General features: G+C 47.0%; 1 protein-coding gene across 2 annotated transcripts in view; it reads left to right on the top strand.

Annotated features, from left to right (window-relative positions):
• GNPAT (glyceronephosphate O-acyltransferase) overlaps nt 1-9,148 on the top strand; it is a 33,662-nt gene extending 24,514 nt beyond the window's left edge. For both annotated transcript variants that reach the window (XM_032430331.1, XM_032430332.1), the window contains exons 10-16: nt 2,475-2,717; nt 4,096-4,175; nt 5,033-5,173; nt 6,271-6,370; nt 6,452-6,545; nt 7,489-7,550; nt 8,851-9,148. In XM_032430331.1, coding sequence (XP_032286222.1) covers nt 2,475-2,717; nt 4,096-4,175; nt 5,033-5,173; nt 6,271-6,370; nt 6,452-6,545; nt 7,489-7,550; nt 8,851-8,894 — 764 coding nt within the window. In that variant the 3' untranslated portion in view covers nt 8,895-9,148. The remainder of the gene's footprint in view (nt 1-2,474; nt 2,718-4,095; nt 4,176-5,032; nt 5,174-6,270; nt 6,371-6,451; nt 6,546-7,488; nt 7,551-8,850) is intronic.
• The last annotated feature ends 9,467 nt before the right edge of the window (nt 9,149-18,615 follow it).

Consider the following 18,615-nt stretch of genomic DNA (forward strand, 5'->3'; position numbering starts at 1 on the left):
TTAGTCGTTTTCAATGTCTTTGAGTTAAAATTGCAGAGACCACCATTGGAAATGGAATCCATTTATACTCAGCTACCTGCTGTTCACTCATTAAACCTCCTGAGTCTAGTCGATGCTGGTAACTGCCAGGGATGCAGAGATGAACAGGCTGCAGCCCCTGTGCTGGAGGTTCTCCTGGCTTGTGGGAGGGGGGATGTCCAGTGAAGTAAACACAGAGAGCTATGGATAGGGGCACCTGGGTGGCTCAGTGGGTTGTCGGTTAAGTGTCTGCCTTCAGCTCAGGTCATGATCAGTGGGGAGTCTGCTTGTCCCTCTCCCTCTGCCGCTCCCCCTACTCATGCTTTCTCTCTCTCTCTTTTTAAGATTTTATTTGAGAGAGAGCGAGAACAAGCAGAGGGGAGGGGTAGAGGGGGAGAGAGAGAGAATCAGACTCCCCACTGAGCAGGGAGCCCGACATGGGGCTTAATCCCAGGACCCTGAGATCATGACCTGAGCCGAAGGCAGACGCTTAACCGACTGAGCCACCTAGGCGCCCCCCCCACCCCCACTCTCTCTCAAATAAATAAATACAATCTTTAAAAAAAAAAAAAAGAGCTATGGACAGACTGCAGAGGGTTGCTGAGAGTTCTGTGTAGGGAAGGGCCCCTGTTCTGGGAAGGACTTTTGATGTCAGGTTCCATCTTGATGGAAAACTAAGAGCCGTTCAGGAAGATGAGTGGGCGAGGGATTGCTAATGTAGAAGCAGATTTTAAGCAGGGGAGCATGACTGAAAACAGCTGTAGAAAACAGCCCATGTCAGTCTTAAAGGTGGGCCACTGTCAGGGGGTGGAGGGGAAGACCAGAGGTAGGGAGACAGGCCGGAAGGCTGCTGGGCCTCAGTGAGAAGGGCAGGAGCCTCCACCGAGGCCGTGACAGAGCCGGGGAGGAGCTACGAGGCGTTTAGGCAGAACTGCTAGCAGAAGGGGCCATCGAATAGGACGGTGGTCATCAAGAGGGAAATGAAGATGACTCAGACACGTGTCCCGGTATTTTCACGGTCTCGTGGGAGGCGAAGGACATGTTGAGTGTGATTCAGGTGGAAAACCCTGAGAAAAGAATAGGTAAAGTGCTAACTCATGTTGGCCCCCAAGAGCATGTGAGAACACAGGCATCTCTTTCCAAGCGGTTTACTTTTTCGAGGTGGGATAAATAGGTGACCAGTCCACGGCTAAGAGTCCCTGTTCAGCAACTAAAATAACTCGTTATCATGTTGGTATCTAAGTAACAGAATCGTGGAGATGATCCAGTACATTTCCTAATTTCAGTTCCTTTTTTCTTCTTTACTTGGCTCATCCCATACTCCCAAGCGTTCTCATAGCTAGAGCTCTTTATGAGGCCTGTATCATCATGCAATAGCATGATCTATTATGTATATAGCAGTATCATAGGTTACATCATTACCTCGAGCAAGCTGACACAAGGCGTGTGAGTCCGGGAGGATGTGATGGAGTCCAGAAGGAAAACCACACCCCTCAGTCGCCCCCTCCCTGAAGCATCAGCAGACCTTGTTGCCCAGCTGGAGCGGCACGCCTGGTTACGTAGCCCGGCAGCCAGCTCTTTGGCCCAGGGTAACAGTAAAATGATCTCCCTTCCCAAGAAAGGTAACTATCACCATCTCTTCGTTATGCTTCTGTACTAGTAACTCCTTGGCTATCTCCAGGCCAGTGCAGGGTCAGTGCAGTGAGTTTCCAGGATCCTGGGCCCAATCGTTTAGTTTTCTCTGATGTGGGAGAACCAGAAAATCTCCTCAGCATCCCTCTGTGCTCAGGGAAGCCTGGTGCTAGGGGAGCGCCTCTTGAGTTGCCCTTTGGTTCACCAGCAAAGTTGCAAAGCAGTATTCTTGCAGTCTTGGAATTAATTGTGCTAAGCAAGGAGAGTGTGTGTGTGTAAGTGAATGAAGCATGTGTTAACCATGAGCCTTCTTGTCTTACATTGTTAAATTCACATGGATATGATTTTCTTGTCCTGCAACTTGCTCTGACAATTCTTTGGATACACTTGGTTCCTGAGGAAGTATTGGTTTCCAGAGCAGGAACTGATATGTATTTCAGAATGGCTGACACATTGGGGGTAGATAAAAAAGTGTATTAAATGTCTTTAGAGAGAGAGTTTATAGTACTTTATAAAAGTCTCTTTCACAGCGGCGCCTGGCAGGCTCAGTTGGAAGAGCATGTGACTCTAGATCTCAGGGTCATCAGTTTGAGCCCCACATTGGGCACGGAGATTACCTAAAAACAAACAAACAAAACCCAGAACAAGATGTATCTTTCGCATAGGGTATCATTCCTTCAGTTGGTAGAGCCCAGAGCTAGAACCTGGCACTTGAAAGTGAGTCTGCCCAGTCACTAGCATTGCTGGGCACCAGGCCTAGGACACCCAGCGGAGACCCGTACCATTTCTGTGCTGCCCGCTGAGTGAGTTGTCTCTGTGTGTAGATAATGAACCCGCTGAAGAAGTTATCCAGTCCAACATTCTCCTGCATTCCAACATCGCCAGCCTCGTCAAAGACCAGGTGGTTCTAAATATGGACTCCGGAGACTCCGAAGTGGTCAATGGACTTATTTTCCAGCATATCACCCTCCTCATGTGCTCGGGTTATAAGAACCAGTTGCTCAACATTTTCGTCCGCCCTTCCTTGGTAGCTATGGCACTACAGATGACCCCCGGGTTCCGGAAAGGTAACTTTCGGGAAGGTGGTCTTGAACTTTGGAAGAGACCCGGACATTCAGTTCCGTATAGGGAGCAACACTTGAAGCCTTATAATGCTCAGCCACATGTGTGCACCCCAGACAGCAGCAAAGAAAGGGGCCTGTACACTCTGAAGAAGTTAGGTTGGTGCCCCCGATACATGGCCTTCTGCTTCAAATTTGGGAATGGAAAGGGACCTAAGAAATTACCCTAAAGCTCTCCTTTTATAAATAAGGGAAGTAAGGCCTGGCAAGTTACGTAATTCCCTAAACAGGGGTCTGGGCCTAGAGCACAGCTCTCCATCTCCTGGCCTGAGGCCCTTTCTCCCTCGTCTGACAGCACCAGGCGGGGCGGGTAAAGAGTCCAGCAGTGCAGGAGTGCCTTCTAGAGCCACAGTCAGTCGTGTTCTAGTGGCAGTGAGGAGCGGAACAATGAACAACACCGTTTTGTTCCCAGGAACCTGTCGTCAAGGTCAGGGGTGTTCTACCCGGGCTCTGCTGGAGTTACTAGAGGGTGACCCCCACCCCCAAAGGTGCTGATTCAACTGGTCCAGAGTGTGGGCCGGACACTGATGCTCTTGTTTTTGTTTTTCAAAGCTCCATAGGTAATTCTAAGGAAAAGTCAGACTTAGACCTTTAGCCTTGGAAGGAACCTTACGTCTGTGTCCATGTCCTCATTTGTGAATGAGGAAACGGGCCTGGAGAAGTCAGTTTAGTTCAAGACACCGAACACTCAAATCTTGGTCTTAGTTCTGAGGTTTCTTACATCAGAGTTCATTCACAACTAAGGGGTGCGTGCGTGGTCTTCTAGAGTGTTGGGACCGCCCTGAAATTGGAGGCAACACTTCATGTCCTCACATCTGTGTATCTTCTAATGAGAAAGTTCGTAGCATGTGTCAGAAAAATGAAGAAACCTCTGTAGTTAATGGGCAAGGGAGACCTATGTGTCTGGAGAATGAGACAGTATTTTCTGTTGTGTGCTGGTGTATCCTAGTGCTAAAGATACGGTAAAGACAACAGGAAGTAGGACTAGAGAAGGGATTGAAGTAATTCATTCCTTTCCTTCTCTACTAGGGAGCCCTGGGCAGGGGAACATGAAGCACCCTAGCTTTTAAGAAATGTAGCCTCTCGCTCATCAGCACACTGACTGGGTAGAGACCCGCTTGTGATTCAGATTCAACTGTTGGCACTGCTAAACTATAAAATTTGGAATGCCAAGTAGCTTCCTTTGGGGGCCTGAATTCTCGTCCCTGGCATTGAATAATATGCCTTTGGAGTTAAGTGCATTTTGGAGAGTTGTGGACTTCTTGGTACTTCCTGAAAGTTTAAAAACCAGCATTGTAATTGGATGTAATTAATTTATTTCCAGAGGATGTCTACAGTTGCTTTCACTTCCTGCTCAGTGTTTTTTCAGATGAGTTCATCTTCCTTCCGGGAAATGCACTAAAGGTAAATCTTTACAGCCAAAGAGCACAAGTGTGTTCACAGTGTGAGTTCTGGATGTGGTAGGCTTGGATTCACGCCTGTGACTTCCCTTTCTCCAAGGCTACACGCAGCAGAAATAATGAGACTCTTGGACACTCACAGTTCTATGAGCTCTATTTTGATTCTTGGTCAAGTTTAATCAATAAGGTAGGGATTATTTGGCAAGAAGAGAGTCATTCTTTAAACCTTGAGTGCAGCCATTGTAAATAAATCAACACTGTTTTGTTAAAAATTTACCAACCGGTACACATTTTCCTGTTAACAAGTTGTTGGAATGTGTCAGACCTTTTGCTTTGAGATTAGAGAGCAATGGTCTTGCCTGATGGCATAGACAGTTTGTGAGGGATAGAGCCCCCAGAGCTGGACCGCCGGTTAGCTGGGGCGGGGGGTGTACCAGGATAGACAGAAGGTGGTCAGGTTTCTGTACGCTGTGCCAAGGAGCCCAGGTTTTACTCCGTTGAGAATGAGGTCAGCAGTTTTCTGAGCATAAGCATAATTCCACATATTTTTAGGACCTGCTATACGCACTTCCTATTTAAATTTAAGGAATGTGGCTGTGCAAAGTGAGAAAATCCGCCACCCGGGTCATGATTTCTAAGGCTCATGAGTCTTTTGTGTGTTTGCTGTGTTTGGGGTTCAACATTTTGAGGATTGGAACACATGCTTCTCTGGCTGCTAACAACCAGAACCTTCTGGAAGGATTGTGGAATTAGCTGGTGTTCTCTCGTTCTGAGGGCACATGGCTGCGTTTACTGAGACCAGCAGCGTACCCATTAACCTAAATTAGCGGATGCTCCCTGTCTTCTCCCCTCCCTTCCCAGGACTTTGAAGAAGGCTGTTACCTGCTTTGTAAAAATGAGACAATACAAGTGACAACAAGGGACATCCTAGTTACAGAGAAAGGAAATACCGTGGTAGAATTTTTAATAGGTCTCTTTAAACCTTTTGTGGAATGTTATCAGGTATGTAACTCTTTTGCAAGTTCTCCTTCATCCTCCCGTATCCAGTATAACTAAGACCTCCCACCCTGTGCTTGCTTCTGGTCCGAAGGGCAAGTGTCTTCCCCAGGTGAATGGTGCAACTAGAGAGATTGCTCAATAGGATGAAAGATTCACCTCTCAGGTGGAGACCTTGCTCCCCTAGAGGGGTCCCTTACAGACCCGAGAGGGTAACAGCTTCAGGATGCCCAGAACCACACTTAGACCCGAGCGCCGTCATGCTGTACCTTACGGCTCTTCTCATAGCTCGGCGTTTGATACATTGCGGGCACTTGGTGAATGCAAGATTGGAATGATATGTCATGTCAGTGATATGTATCACTAAAGGCTAATGGAAGGGGAAGAAAAGGTTCAAGTGCAAGTATCCGAGTTTGTCAGAGCTCTAAGAAGTGGTTAAACAGAGGGGACAGTAAAGATGCCCAGCAGGAATGGTGCCAGGATTCAAAGGGACAGGGGAGTCTGCAGTGGAACCCCTCAGAGGGGCCGTACATATTTGCCAGAAGAGGACTCTGGCTCTGGCTCTGAGCGTGGGTTAGCGGCCCCCCGGGACCGACGTCCTGGCAGGGGGTGCTCTGACCGATGACAGAGTCCCTGTGCCAAGTCCAGCACTGAGTGGGTATCTGAGAAATGCTCCTTCTGCCCATAAGCACCTTTCTGTGGTACAAGTCACCAAGCATCTGGGGGCCTAACAAACTCTTAGGTGTTTTTAGGGAGAAAGCAGTTACACAAAATCTGGCCCCTCTCTTCCTAAGCAGCGTAAGATCTGTTAAGCTGATGGTAATTCACTCAACTTGCAACCCGTTCAAGTGAGAAAATGTATTTTAATAAATGTCGATACTATTTCAGACTGTTTTTTTCTGATTATAAGCAGTGATACAAGGTCCAGAGGGACCTCCTAAGAATTCTGTAGCTTTTCTGTACAAACCTTGGAGAGTCTTTATTCTGCTCTGACATCATGTAGCTTTCTGTCAAGGGGGGGCCAGGTCACATCAGTCGCTGCTGCAGTGTATTTGGCTGCCTTTTTCTCTTTCTGTTCCCCTCACCCTTTCTGTTAAAATCAGATAATTTGCAAATACCTCTTGAATGAAGAAGAAGACTACTTCACTGAGAAACAGTACTTGGCTGGAGTTCGAAAATTCACCAGTCAGCTTCTTGATCAAGGTTAGTCATACCTCTGTGTGTGGTGACTTTTTGTAGTTGGGAACAAAAAGGAGTCTCTGACTCTTTCTCCCTGTGTCGTAGGTACCTCGCAGTGTTACGATGTCTTGTCTGGCGACATACAGAAAAATGCCTTAGCAGCTTTTGTGAGGCTAGGTGTGGTAGAGAAGAAGAAAGTGTAAGTACTGTGCACGGGGCTGGAAGGGCAGTGACCGCTAAGGGTCGCTGAGCACCGAATGCAGACAAAGTCCCCGAAACAGGATATCGTGCTTCATTCATCCATCTCCTGATGTGTTATGTCAGCAGGAGTTACTGTGCAAATTTTATGTAGTTACGAATGAAAATGGTATTGAAGCAAAGAAAGAAAGAATTTTAGGCTAGCATTTTGGCCTTGACCTAATATTGAAATGTGTAGGTGAATTATAAGAAAGATTTTTGGGGAGTGTAATAGAGTGTGTGTGTGTGTGTGAGTGTGTGTGTACACTTATATATACACACAAACATATGCGTATGATACATAAAGACACACATAAGTGTATGTGCAGATAGCTGTTTCCTCTTCTGAATGAATGAATGTAAGAGTGACCAGGCTTCATGGGGAGAGTCTTGTAGTATGTCTCTCATGTCATCAGAAGGATGAAGCATGAAGCCAGCAAGTAGGGCAGGAGCAACAGGCTTGTCAACTACTTAAAGACTTGGCCTTGACGAACACTATCGAGAAGTAGTCTTGGAGCACCTGGCTGGCTCAGGTGGTAGAACCTGCAATTCGAGATTGCAAATAAACAAACAAACAAACAAACAAACAAACTTGAAAAGAAAAGTAGTCTTGGGACGCCTGGGTGGCTCCGTCGGTGAAGCGTCTGCCTTCGGCTCAGGTCATGATACCAGAGTCCTGGGATCAAGTCCCGCATCGGGCTCCCTGCTCAGTGGGGAGTCTGCTTCTCCCTCTGCCTCTGCCACTCCCCCTGCTTGTGCTCTCTCTCTTTCTGTCTCCCTCTTTCTGTCAAATAAATAAAATCTTTTAAAAAAAGAAAAGAAAAGTAGTCTTACTGTATAAATAATGAACATTGACTTCCCTTACCCAAGTTTATGTAATAAGAACTTTTTGCTTTTTTTCCTAGAAATAGTGACAGTGCATTTAATGTGAACGAACCTGCCATGACAAAATTAGAAGAAATGCTTGGTAAGTACAGTTTAGTGACATGGGATGGGTTTTTACATTGTATTTATCACCATACAGTAAAACAAGAAAGTATACTGTGGCACCAAATACTTTATCAAAATGAACAACAGAGTTTTAATATAAACAGAACTATTTATATATCTAGGTTTTTCTCAAGGAAAGTAAGGAGAAAGTGCAGAGAAAACACAACAAGCAGAACATGGTCGGTCTTCTACAAGATAATTACCAGCGTCTAGCATAACTAATTAGGGTCTGAGATCTGGACCCTTCACATCCAGTCTTGGTGGACATGGAGAAAATACCTCTTATCTGAGTCCTCGGATTTATTCTCTTCCTCTCTACTGTTGGATCCCTGGCAAAGGGTTGGGATCAGTGTTCACAGCATATACTTTCTGAACTCAGAATTGGGGGTAATAGCATTCCTTGGGAGAATAATCCAACCCTTACTCTTCTCCAGACGCCATCAGCTTATGAACAGATAGTCCAGTCCAGAAAGGCAGGTCATTTGTTTGCAGTATGAAGAGAGAGTCAAGAGTGTGGATATAGGGAAAGAGATCTAAGAGGGCAGAGGAAGTAGCAAATATTTCTCTTAGGAATGATGGGGTAGTTTTAGAAGGGGAGGGGGTCAGTGTTTGAAAAAAAAAAAAGTTATCTGCTGATGATACTGACAAGCACTACATTGTTGAGTGGATATTCTTGTAAGTAGTATTCTCGTACCTAACCCTAATTCAGCACATTTGTCAAACCTGCATGGAAGAGCTTCAGGTAGGTATCTGGTGGGATGAGGGGAAACCATATGGTAAAGGAGAATGGTTGAAGAAAAAGGGTAGAAGGCAAAGGAATGGTTGACATCAGTAGGGAAGGTGGAATACTAGTTTCTTGTTGAAGAAAATATGAAGGTTGAAATCCCAGTCTTCTGTCTGAAATCTCAGAATATGTACCGTTGAAACTCGATTTTGAGTTTGGTAAGAGGGCATATAGCTGAAACAACCCCTAAAGCCCTCATTCTGTGAGTATGATGGGATTGATTGCTTCATCAATTTGCGGGTGGCAAATATAACATGGGTACGAACGTACTAGAACATACTGGACTGGAAGTCCCGAAAGCAGACTGGGTTCTGATCCTGGCTCTGCCCTGGGCTGTAAGGGGTGCAGGGGGTGGGGGCCGCTGCTGCTTCCCCTGCAGAGGGGCAGGTGTACCCATCAGTGCTCTGCCAGCCTGTGAAACCACACAAGGCTTAAACAACTGTATGAGGAAATGACTCAAGGTCATTTCATGGGCTGTCTTTTTTTTTCTTAGGTTGTAAGACACCAGTAGGAAAGCCAGCGACTGCAAAACTTTAATATTGCCAAACAGTTACAGGAAATTTGGTCACATAATTGCTGTCATCCAAGAACTCTTACTCCAACAAACAGGGCCATGAAGGAAGAGAGCCACCTGCTCGTGCTTCGTACGACAGGAGAGCCGTGGGCTCGGCAGAGAGGAGGAGGTGACCAGTGTACGTAGTCAGTGTAACCCTCTCCACCACAACAGTTACAAAGGCTTTCGTGTCCAACTGTGTGTGTGTTAAAATAAAACGGTCTTTTGGAAACATGTTTGGAAAAACAAAGCCCAGTCCTATTTCTTTCTTCTTTTTTTTTTTAAGATTTTATTTATTTATCTGACAGAGAGAGACAGCGAGAGAGGGAACACAAGCAGGGGGAGTGGGAGAGAGAGAAGCAGGCTTCCCGCTGAGCAGGGAGCCCGATGCGGGGCTCGATCCCAGGACCCTGGGACCATGACCTGAGCCGAAGGCAGACGCTTAACGACTGAGCCACCCAGGTGCCCCAGCCCAGTCCTACTTCACTAACACTTTTCAACTGACTATCACATGTATTAAACTTTTATGCCGATTCGTGAGTGACAGTGGGACGTGGACACTGAAGGCGTGGCTGTCACAAGCAACCCGCCGTGAGCACACACCTCCGTTTCTCGTGGCTGTCCTTTCATCCGGTGGCCTCAAACAAGTAAAAGTTTGGCAGAGTTGTGTAATAATTTAGCTAGCTTATATAAAAGTTTGCCACCCAAGGGCCTGATCACTACAAGTGCTTTAGAGAAAGTACGTGCAACAAAGAGAAGTGATAGGCTTAAGGAAAGAAAATGGGCCTAAGAATTCGGGAGAAGAGGGGGTGTCTGGCTGGCTCAGTCAGTAGAGCGTGTGACTCTTGATCCCGCTGTCTTGAGTTCAAGCCCCACGTTGGGTGTAGAGATTACTTTAGATAAACTGTCGGGGCACCTGGGTGGCTCAGTCAGTTAAGCATCTGCCTTCGGCTCAGGTCATGATCCCAGGGTCCTGGAATTGAGTCCTGCGTTGGGCTCCCCACTCAGCAAACATTCTGCTTGTCCTTCTCCTCTGCCCTTCCCCCCCTGCTTGTGCTTGCTCACTCTCTCAAATAAATAATCTTTTAAAAAATGCAAATAAACCTTAAAAAATTTTCAGAAGAAAAATTTGAAATGGGTGAACACCAAAAATTGTGACAGCCACCTCTGGAAGTGATACGTAAGTCGGGCATTAAGATGAGTAGGTGCCAGCCCTCCAAGCGTGAGAGTAGGGGTCAGGGGCCAAGGTGTGCAGAGAGAATAGAGATCACAATGTCCTGGGGCTGGTTCTGGAGTACCTGAAAGACCAGCATGGCTGAAGCAAGAGTCATGGCAATGAAATTAAAAAGAAAGGCAGGGGTAGTAGTCTGCTTGGGCCGCCATAACGAAATACCAGACAGGGGTGGCTTACACAGCAGAAGTTTCTTTCCTCATGGTTCCGGAGGCTACAAGTCCCCAGATCAAGGTGCCAACAGGGTAGGGTTCATTCTCAGGCCTCTCTCTGGGCTTGTAGGAGGCTGCCATCTTGCTGTGAGCTCCCACAGTGGCCCTGCCTCATTACTCCACTTTCCCCAGAGGCTCCATCTCCACAGTGAGGCTGGGGGAGGGTGGTTAGGGCTACAAGATGAGAATTTGGGGGGCCACAAGTCAGTCCATAGCAACAGGGTCAACACAGATGGGGGCTTAGGGACTCTTCGGAAAACATTCGGACTGGAATATAAGTGCCGCGGAAAATGTTGGGAGGTTTCGGCGTGTGATGCCAGGACGTGCTGTGTCCAGAGTGGTGGAATGTGCGCTGGTTTTGCAGAGGCCAGGCTCTTTCTGCTGTTCACGCAGATCGTGGAGAGCCACGGCGCTAGTCCGTGCACCGGGGCCGGAGGGACTCCCGCGCGGCTCTGCTTGTTTGGGAAGCCGCAGATTCACGTGTGTTGGTACGAAGAGTGGAGGAGTCCCTGGCAAAGGAGTTCGCGGCATGCCAGCCACACAGGCAGGGGCACTAAGCTGCCGCCGCCCAGGGAGAGCGTGTGAGCCCAGGGCAGCTGCGAGCCTGGGCCCCGGGCCAGGCCTTGCTGAGTAGGTGTGCCTTCGACAGAAGCGCCGTACACCCAATTTCGCTTATTTGGTTTTCTCCGCGACATTCACGCTATGCATATAAAGGTTGAAGGCGGGGTAAGATGACTTGTTTACATTGAATACACTTCAAATCTGGGGGCAAAGCCTAGAGTTCCGGGTGCCCGTGCGTGTCAGCTTCTCTCCTGGCCAGCTCTGACATCAGAGCCAGCCAAGTAGAGGGGCAGGAAGGCGGGGTGCAGCCAAAACTGAATGAGGCCGTGGAACAGAGGCTGCTGTAAGAAATGGGCCCCTGTCTCTTCAAACCCTCTCAAGTAACTCGAGGAAACCTAACGTCTTAGAAGATAGCATGCTTCCCATGCTAATGCACTTTCAAAGCACGTATCCTGTGCCCTACCCCATGCCTGTTCCCCATCCTGTACCCCCGCACATGCCCCTGCACACAGCCAGTTATAAACCACACGGCTGTCCCTCCGCCCCTGCACTCCCGCCTATCTAGAAATTCTGAAGCCGCCACGGCCTTGAAGTAAGTAAAAAGGCCCATAGCAGGTGGCTTTCCAGGAAAGTCTCCTATCCAAACACAGGATAATGTAGCAGCTAAAAATGCAAGGCCTGGGGCCCAGCTGGGTTTGAAATCCAGCTCTGCCCTGTGTTCTTGTGTGATTTATTTATACTCAAAGCCTCAGGCTCCTTATCCATACAACAAGGATGATGATAATCCCTCTTGGGCTGTGAGAAATAGGAATGCCGACGGGCGCGTGGCTGGCTCAGTCCGTAGAGCAGGCGACTCTTGATCTCAGGGTCCTGAGTTCAAGCCCCATGTTGGGCATAAAACTTACGTAGAAAAGAAAAAAAAAAAGAAATAGGAATGTCGGTAAAATATTTGAAACTGTCTTGGGCAATAAGCGTAATCCGTTACTACTACGACTGACAGGGACAAACCCTAGCTGGCTTCTCAGAGAAGACGAGATTGGGTGCTTTCCAGTGGGTTCCTGTGGCCTTAGGTGCTTGCGTCCTTGACCTACAACCTTGAGAGCCTGACTCCGCCCAGCTGCTCCGCCCAACAGCATTATGCTGCCATGCATAACTCAGTACCTCACCCAGACACCTGCCATATCCCAAGTATGGCTAAGCCATGGTAGAAATCACAACTTTTCCCTACATCTCTATTTCCACTAACAGAACGGGAACATTCAATTTGGGGTAGAAAATAGATATTGATGCCTTGTTTGACTTTGTTCATAGCTTCACTCATTTTCCTAAATTAAAATTACCAACTCTGACAGAAAGTACAAATCTCCCATCGATAGATTCAAGTGTCATTTTTTTCTAGAACCCACTCTAGGCCTGCTACACAGCTGTCAACCGGGGATTTGCCATCACTGTCCTCTTGGCAATTCCCTTCACTTTTCTGTGTTGGATTCCCCTCCTTGGGTCCCATTTCTTCCTTTTTGATTGTTTATCAATTCTAGTGAAGTCTGGTCTTCCACTGTAAGAGGGATTAATGCTTTAGACCTCACCTGTGTAAAAATGTCTTCTTTCCACCCATAGTTGCCTGATGATTTAGCTGGGTGAATTCTAAGTTAGAAATAATTTTCCCTGAGAATTTTGAAAAGCATCTCTCCATTGTCTTCTAGTTTCTAAAGTTATTCTTCTCAAGTCAAAAGAGCGTTCTGATTCCTGAACACAACCTATTTATAGGCCTTCTCAGAAAGTCTTTAGGATCTCTTTTCTATAGTTTCTGAAATTTCGGGTGATGTGTTTGTTGTCAGTGTTTTATGTTTTGTTTTCTGTGGCTTCAACAAATGTATGATCTTAGAGTTGATGAGGTCAGAAGTCTGAAAGGAATCTCATTGGGCTAAAATCAAGGTGTCAGCTTGATCAGGAGGCTCGAGTGGGAGAATCTTTCTTTGCCCTTCCCAGCTCCTAGACTCTGCCCTCCTTCCTTGGCTCGGGTCTCCTTCAAATCCAGCAATGTCGGCTGGAGTCCTCATTCTGGATCTTCCTGGTTTTCTGTCTTTCTCTTCCACTTTTTTTTTTTTTTAAGTAAGATATAACTGACATAACATTATATTAGTTTCAGGTGTACAACATAATGATTTGATATCGGTATATATTGCAAAATGATCACCACAATAAGTCTAGTTAATCTGTCACCATACAGTTACCAAAAATTTTTTTCTTGTGATGAGAACTTTCAAGATCTAATTTGTCTACTTTAAAATATGCAATGCAGGGGCGCCTGGGTGGCTCAGTCATTAAACGTCTGCCTTCAGCTCGGGTCATGATCCCGGGGTCCTGGGATCCAGCCCCGCATCAGGCTCCCTGCTCGGTGGGAAGCCTGCTTCTCCCTCTCCCACTCCCCCTGCTTGTGTTCTCTCTCTAGCTGTGTCTCTCTCTCTGTCCAAATAAATGAGTAAAATCTTTTAAAAAAATAAATAAAATAAAATAAAATATGCAATGCAGTATTAACCATAGTTACCATGCTGTGTATTACATCTTCATGACATTCATTTTGTAACTGGAAATGTACACCTTTTGGCTGCTTTCAGCCATTTCGCCCATTGCCAAGCCCTCTCCAGACAACCACCAATCTCTTCTCTAGATCCATTGAACTTGGTTTTTTGTTGGGTTTTTTTGGTTGGGGGGGGGGTTGTTTTCTTCAATTCCACATATTAATGAGATCATAGAGTATTTATCTTTTTCTGTCTGCCTTATTTCATTTAGCATAACACCCTCAAGTTCTATCCATGCTGTTGCAAATGGCAAGGTTTCCTTTTTTTTAATGGCTTATGTGTGTGTGTATGTACCACAACTTTTTTATCCATTCATGAATGGACACTTAGGTTGCTTCCATGTCTTGGCCATTGTAAATTATGCTGCAGTGAACATGGGGGTCCAGATGTCTTTTCAAGTTACTGTTTTCATTTCCTTCAGATAAATCCCCGTAAGTGGAATTACTGGGTCGTAGGGTAGCTCTATTTTTAATATTGTGAGGAGCCTCCATACTGTCTTCCACAGTGTCTGCACCAATTCCACTCTCACCAACAGTGCACAAGGGTCCCTTTTCCCCACATCCTCGCCAACACTTGTTATTTCTTGGATTTTGAGAGCAGCCATTTTAATAGGTGTGAGGTGATCTCTCACTGTGGTTTTTAACTTGCTTTTCCCTGATGATGAGTGATGGTGAGCATCTTTTCATGTACTTGTTGGCCATCTGGATGTCCTCTTTGGAAAAATGTCTGTTCCGATCCTTTGCTCATTTTTTAATTGGATTGTTTTTTTTGCTATTGAGTTGTGTGGGTTCTTCATATATTTTGGATAGTATCCCCTTATCAGATACATGACTTGCAAATATTTTCTCCTGTTCAGTAGGTTGCCTTTTCATTTTGTTGGTTTATTGTCTATGTTTTTAAATCCTTTATTCTGGGGGTGCCTGGGTGGCTCAATCAGTTAAGCATCTGACTCTTGATTTTGGCTCAGGTCATGATCTCAGGGCCATGAGATCGAGCCCCACATCAGGCTCTGTGCTCAGTGAAGAGTCTGCTTGAGATTCTCTCTCTCCCTCTGTCCCCATCCTCCCCCTCCCCACTTGCTCTCTCTCTCTCTCTCTAATAAATAAATAAAATCTTTAAATCCTTTATTCTGAGCCTTCAGTGGACCTTTTTAATAGATGTGTGTTCTTCAGTTCTTCAGGAATGTTCTTGTATTATTTCTTTTATAATTAGCTCCCTTCTGTTTTCTCGACTCTTTATTGCTAAAATTCATATTATTTTATTTTAGGACCTCCTGGCTTCTAATTTTCTAACCCCCTGTCTTTGTCTCATGGACACGATATCTTCTTACTCTCTCAGATAACATTTATGGTTTTGTGGACATTTGCTTTGTCTCTTGCAGTTCTATCCCTGCCAGTGTTTTGCTTTGTTTTTGCCTTTCATGTCTGAGATTTTCCCCAGATATCCAGTGACCTTTGCCTACCCATTCACACTTAGCAGTGAGACACCACGGAGCTAATGGGCAGCTCTCTCCGCGGGGGCGGGCTTCCCAGAGTGGGCTGCACAGGTAGGTACTAGGACAGAAGCCTGGCGGTTTTGTTGAGAGATCCAAAACGTCAGTAGATTTTGGTCTTCTCTTCGGCCAGGCAGTTTCTCCGGAGAGGAATCATTCCATGTCCTGTAAGTCGCTGCCAGCAGGCGGGGGGTGGGGGTTGCTGAGGGTCTCATCCAGCAAATATGCTTTCACAACACCTAGACCCAACTGTGCTCAGTGAATCTAAGACTAGAGTCACTTTAGTTTAACCTCTTCAGAGAGAACATCTCTCCTCTAGAGGCAGAGGAGCAGCTCCCCGGAGAGGCGAGGTGGGCAGGCTCTCTGGGGCTCTGATGCTCTCTCACAAACTCCCAAGAGCAGACCTCGTCCTCATGTCCCTGCCTCTCCCCCACGTCCAGGTCATGAGCCTTGCTCGGGTTCTCTGGCACACATCGGTCAGCTTCCTCTCTGGCAAGTTAAGGGTTTGGATCTCCTAAGTCAGTGAAGTCAACCACTCATTTGTCCCCTTTCAGCTCACAAGTATCCAGCCTGCACTGCTTCTGTCAGATTTCTCTCAATCGCCTACACTGAGAAAACAAATGGTTAGTAACTGAAAGCATGCACGTTACCTCTTTGTGAAAGAATGGGCCTTCTGAATGTTTTGTTTTTCACTTTTGTTGTGACTTTTAACAGGTAACCTTCTGTAAAACCAGTTTGCCTGGGGGGGGGAAAGGTTTTGCCTGATTGTACTATCAGAGACCGCACCAGCATGGTTGGAACCAGTCTAAAAGGCCACTGGGGGCCCCCAAGGCCCGGCTTATACTGATCTACAAACAGCTATTGAACAGGCATGTCCCTGAGACCAAACTGTGCTTCCGTGGCAGGTTGGTTCAGGAGGCTCGAATTAGCATCTTCTGCATTGTCTGGAACAAAACCAGATGGAGAACAGCTCCTGGGAGTCAGGAAATGAGAAACCTATTAGAAGTTATTGACCATGAAATAAGAGGAAGCGGAGAGGAAAGATCCCAATCATCTCAAGGGGAAAAATGGATTGTGGAGTCCATAAAGTGCTGCTTCTGTGTCGTCTCTGAGGGTTTGAAACATGCTTTCTTTGGAAACGGGGCCACTGACTACAGAGAACAAAAAGGAAACAACCCCACAAATCACTAACACATGAAAATGAACTTTCCTTAGAAAGTGTGAGCCTGCCTCAGCTGTGCTAGCTGGGAATGAAAAATGAGTTTTCTGACTTTCAGTTTGACAAAGACGCAAAGCGATTTGTCCAGCTTTCTGGTCCCAGAGATAGAATGACTCATCAGTTCCTTTTTTCATTTTAAAAAATTTTTATTTTAATTTAAATTCAACTAGCCAACATATAGTACCTCATTGGCTTCAGGCAATTAGTGTTCACTAATTTATCAGTTGCATATAACATCCAGTGCTCATCACATCACTCATCAGTTCCTTAAGGCAAGCTTGGAGATCACACCAGACCACACCTGGAGAGTTAGTTGTAAGTCCCCGTGTTTCACACTCTCACTAGTGCCCAGGCGGCTCACCTGCAGAGCTGGGGGAGCTGATCTAGCGTGCAGGCTGCCCGCTTGCCCCGCCAGGCTGGGTTCTGAGGTCTAGGTGTAGCGCCTAAATCTGATGGCTCTCAGGGGGCATCCATCTCAGGGACACTGGTGGGAACAAGTGGAAGTGAGCCAGGCCACTGGCTCTCGCCTTGCACTGAGCACCCCATCCCTGTGCAAGCAGGGGCGGAATCCGAGAACCAGGGGGAGCAGACTTGTGGATGCCCCAGCCGATCGAGGGAGGTAGTGCCCCGGCCCGCTTGCGCTCAGTGACAGCATCGCATATGGATATGCTGCTAATCAAAATGATAGTCTGGAACTGGAGCAGAGCCCTTGTTAATTCACTGGCCAACACAGAATCAATAGCTACATTTTTTCAATGACATGGTTTTTAAAAAATTTTTTTCTTATCTGATTTTTCCTCATGATGTTTCTTTTGGGGATGGGGACTAGATTCTTTCATAATGCATTAAAAGGGCGCCTGGGTGGCTCAGTAGGTTAAGCATCTGCCTTCGGCTCAGGTCATGATCTCAGGGTCCTGGGATCGAGCCCCGCATTGGTCTCCCTGCTCAGCGGTTGCCTGTTTCTCCCTCTCCCTCTGCCCCTCCCCGGCTCATGCTCTCTTTGTCTCAAATAAATAAATAAAATATTTTAAAAGGAAAGAAAGAAGTGCATTAAAAAGTTTAAAATTAGAAAAACTCAATCCCCTTTCGGGTTGGAAGACTCTATTTTCCAGCTGCAGATTTTCGGCGCACCGCACCAGCGTTCATAGGAAAAAACTCTGCTGGGTGCTCTCGAACAGCTGATTTGTTCTCTCTGCCTAGTTTGTGGGAACAGGACCGGTTTACATGGGGCCAAGCAATGCCCGGGCCCCTCTGAGCCTCAGGGAGGGGGGTGTTCTGGGCGCCCTGGCAGCTCGGAGACAAACAGCGATCATAGCAGCTAACATGTATCAAGCACCCACCGCGGGCTTAATTAAATAAATTAGAAGGTAACATTATGCTCAAAAACCTGCAGTTTGGGGCGCCTGGGTGGCTCAGTCATTAAGCGTCTGCCTTCGGCTCAGGTCATGACCCCAGGGTCCTGGGATGGAGCCCCGCATCGCATGGGGCTCCCTGCTCAGCAGGAAGACGGCTTCTCCCTCTCCCACTCCCCCTGCTTGTGTTCCTTCTCTCGCTGTCTCTCTCTCTGTCAAATAAATAAATAAAATCTTAAAAAAAACAAAAACAAAACAAAAACCTGCAGCTTTAGCCCAGCACACTACCTGTCATGGGCAACAACCTCTGAACTGAAGCGCTTAATTTGGGGGCAGTGGGGGGGGGGGCGGGGGCCTTGAGTCCCGCTCTCTCTTCCCCCTCCCTCCCCCCTGCTCTCTCTGTATTTAAAATCCTCATCCCGGCGAGACCCCGTGTATATACCTATTACATATGTGGATGAGTAATATTTCTTGATGTTTCTGTTCTTTTTCTCCTTATATGTTCCCTTTTCCTTTTTTTACAGTTCGAACCCACAATTAGACTTCGTTTTCCTTGTCTTGAGGGAAGTTAGCAGCCGAGGGGAAAGCAACAAGTTGCCAGCAAAATGCTTCCCCCAGAGGCTTTTGTTTTCAGTGATTTAAACCCAAAGCAGGAAATAGGATTTGCAGGAAGAAGCAGAGTGCCTTGAACAGAGGAGCGGAGAGGGAGAGATGCCCCCCCCCATTGACACCCCCCACCCAAAGAAAGAAGTTCTTCGGGGCTGGGGGGAGCTGCTGTCCTGCAACCGGTCTCCCCGGCCACATCAGAACACAGCAGGACCCTGGAAAGGAGCAATCTCCTCGAAAAGGGTCCCCCAGGCGAGCACAGGGCTGCGGCGTCTGAAGGAGCCACTGGGAGGGGCGGCCGGGGGACACCCCGCGGTAACCCTCACGGGCCTGTGACCGGTGACCACACCACACAAAGCCCCGACGGAGCTGGGTGTGCTGGGGGCGGCATCCCCAACAACACCAGAGGTTACGGTTAGAGTTGATGATGATAATGAACCAAGCGCTTCT

This window comes from Phoca vitulina, unplaced genomic scaffold (genome assembly GCF_004348235.1).
Source record: "Phoca vitulina isolate PV1807 unplaced genomic scaffold, GSC_HSeal_1.0 scaffold43, whole genome shotgun sequence".
Classification (NCBI taxonomy): Eukaryota; Metazoa; Chordata; class Mammalia; order Carnivora; family Phocidae; genus Phoca; species Phoca vitulina.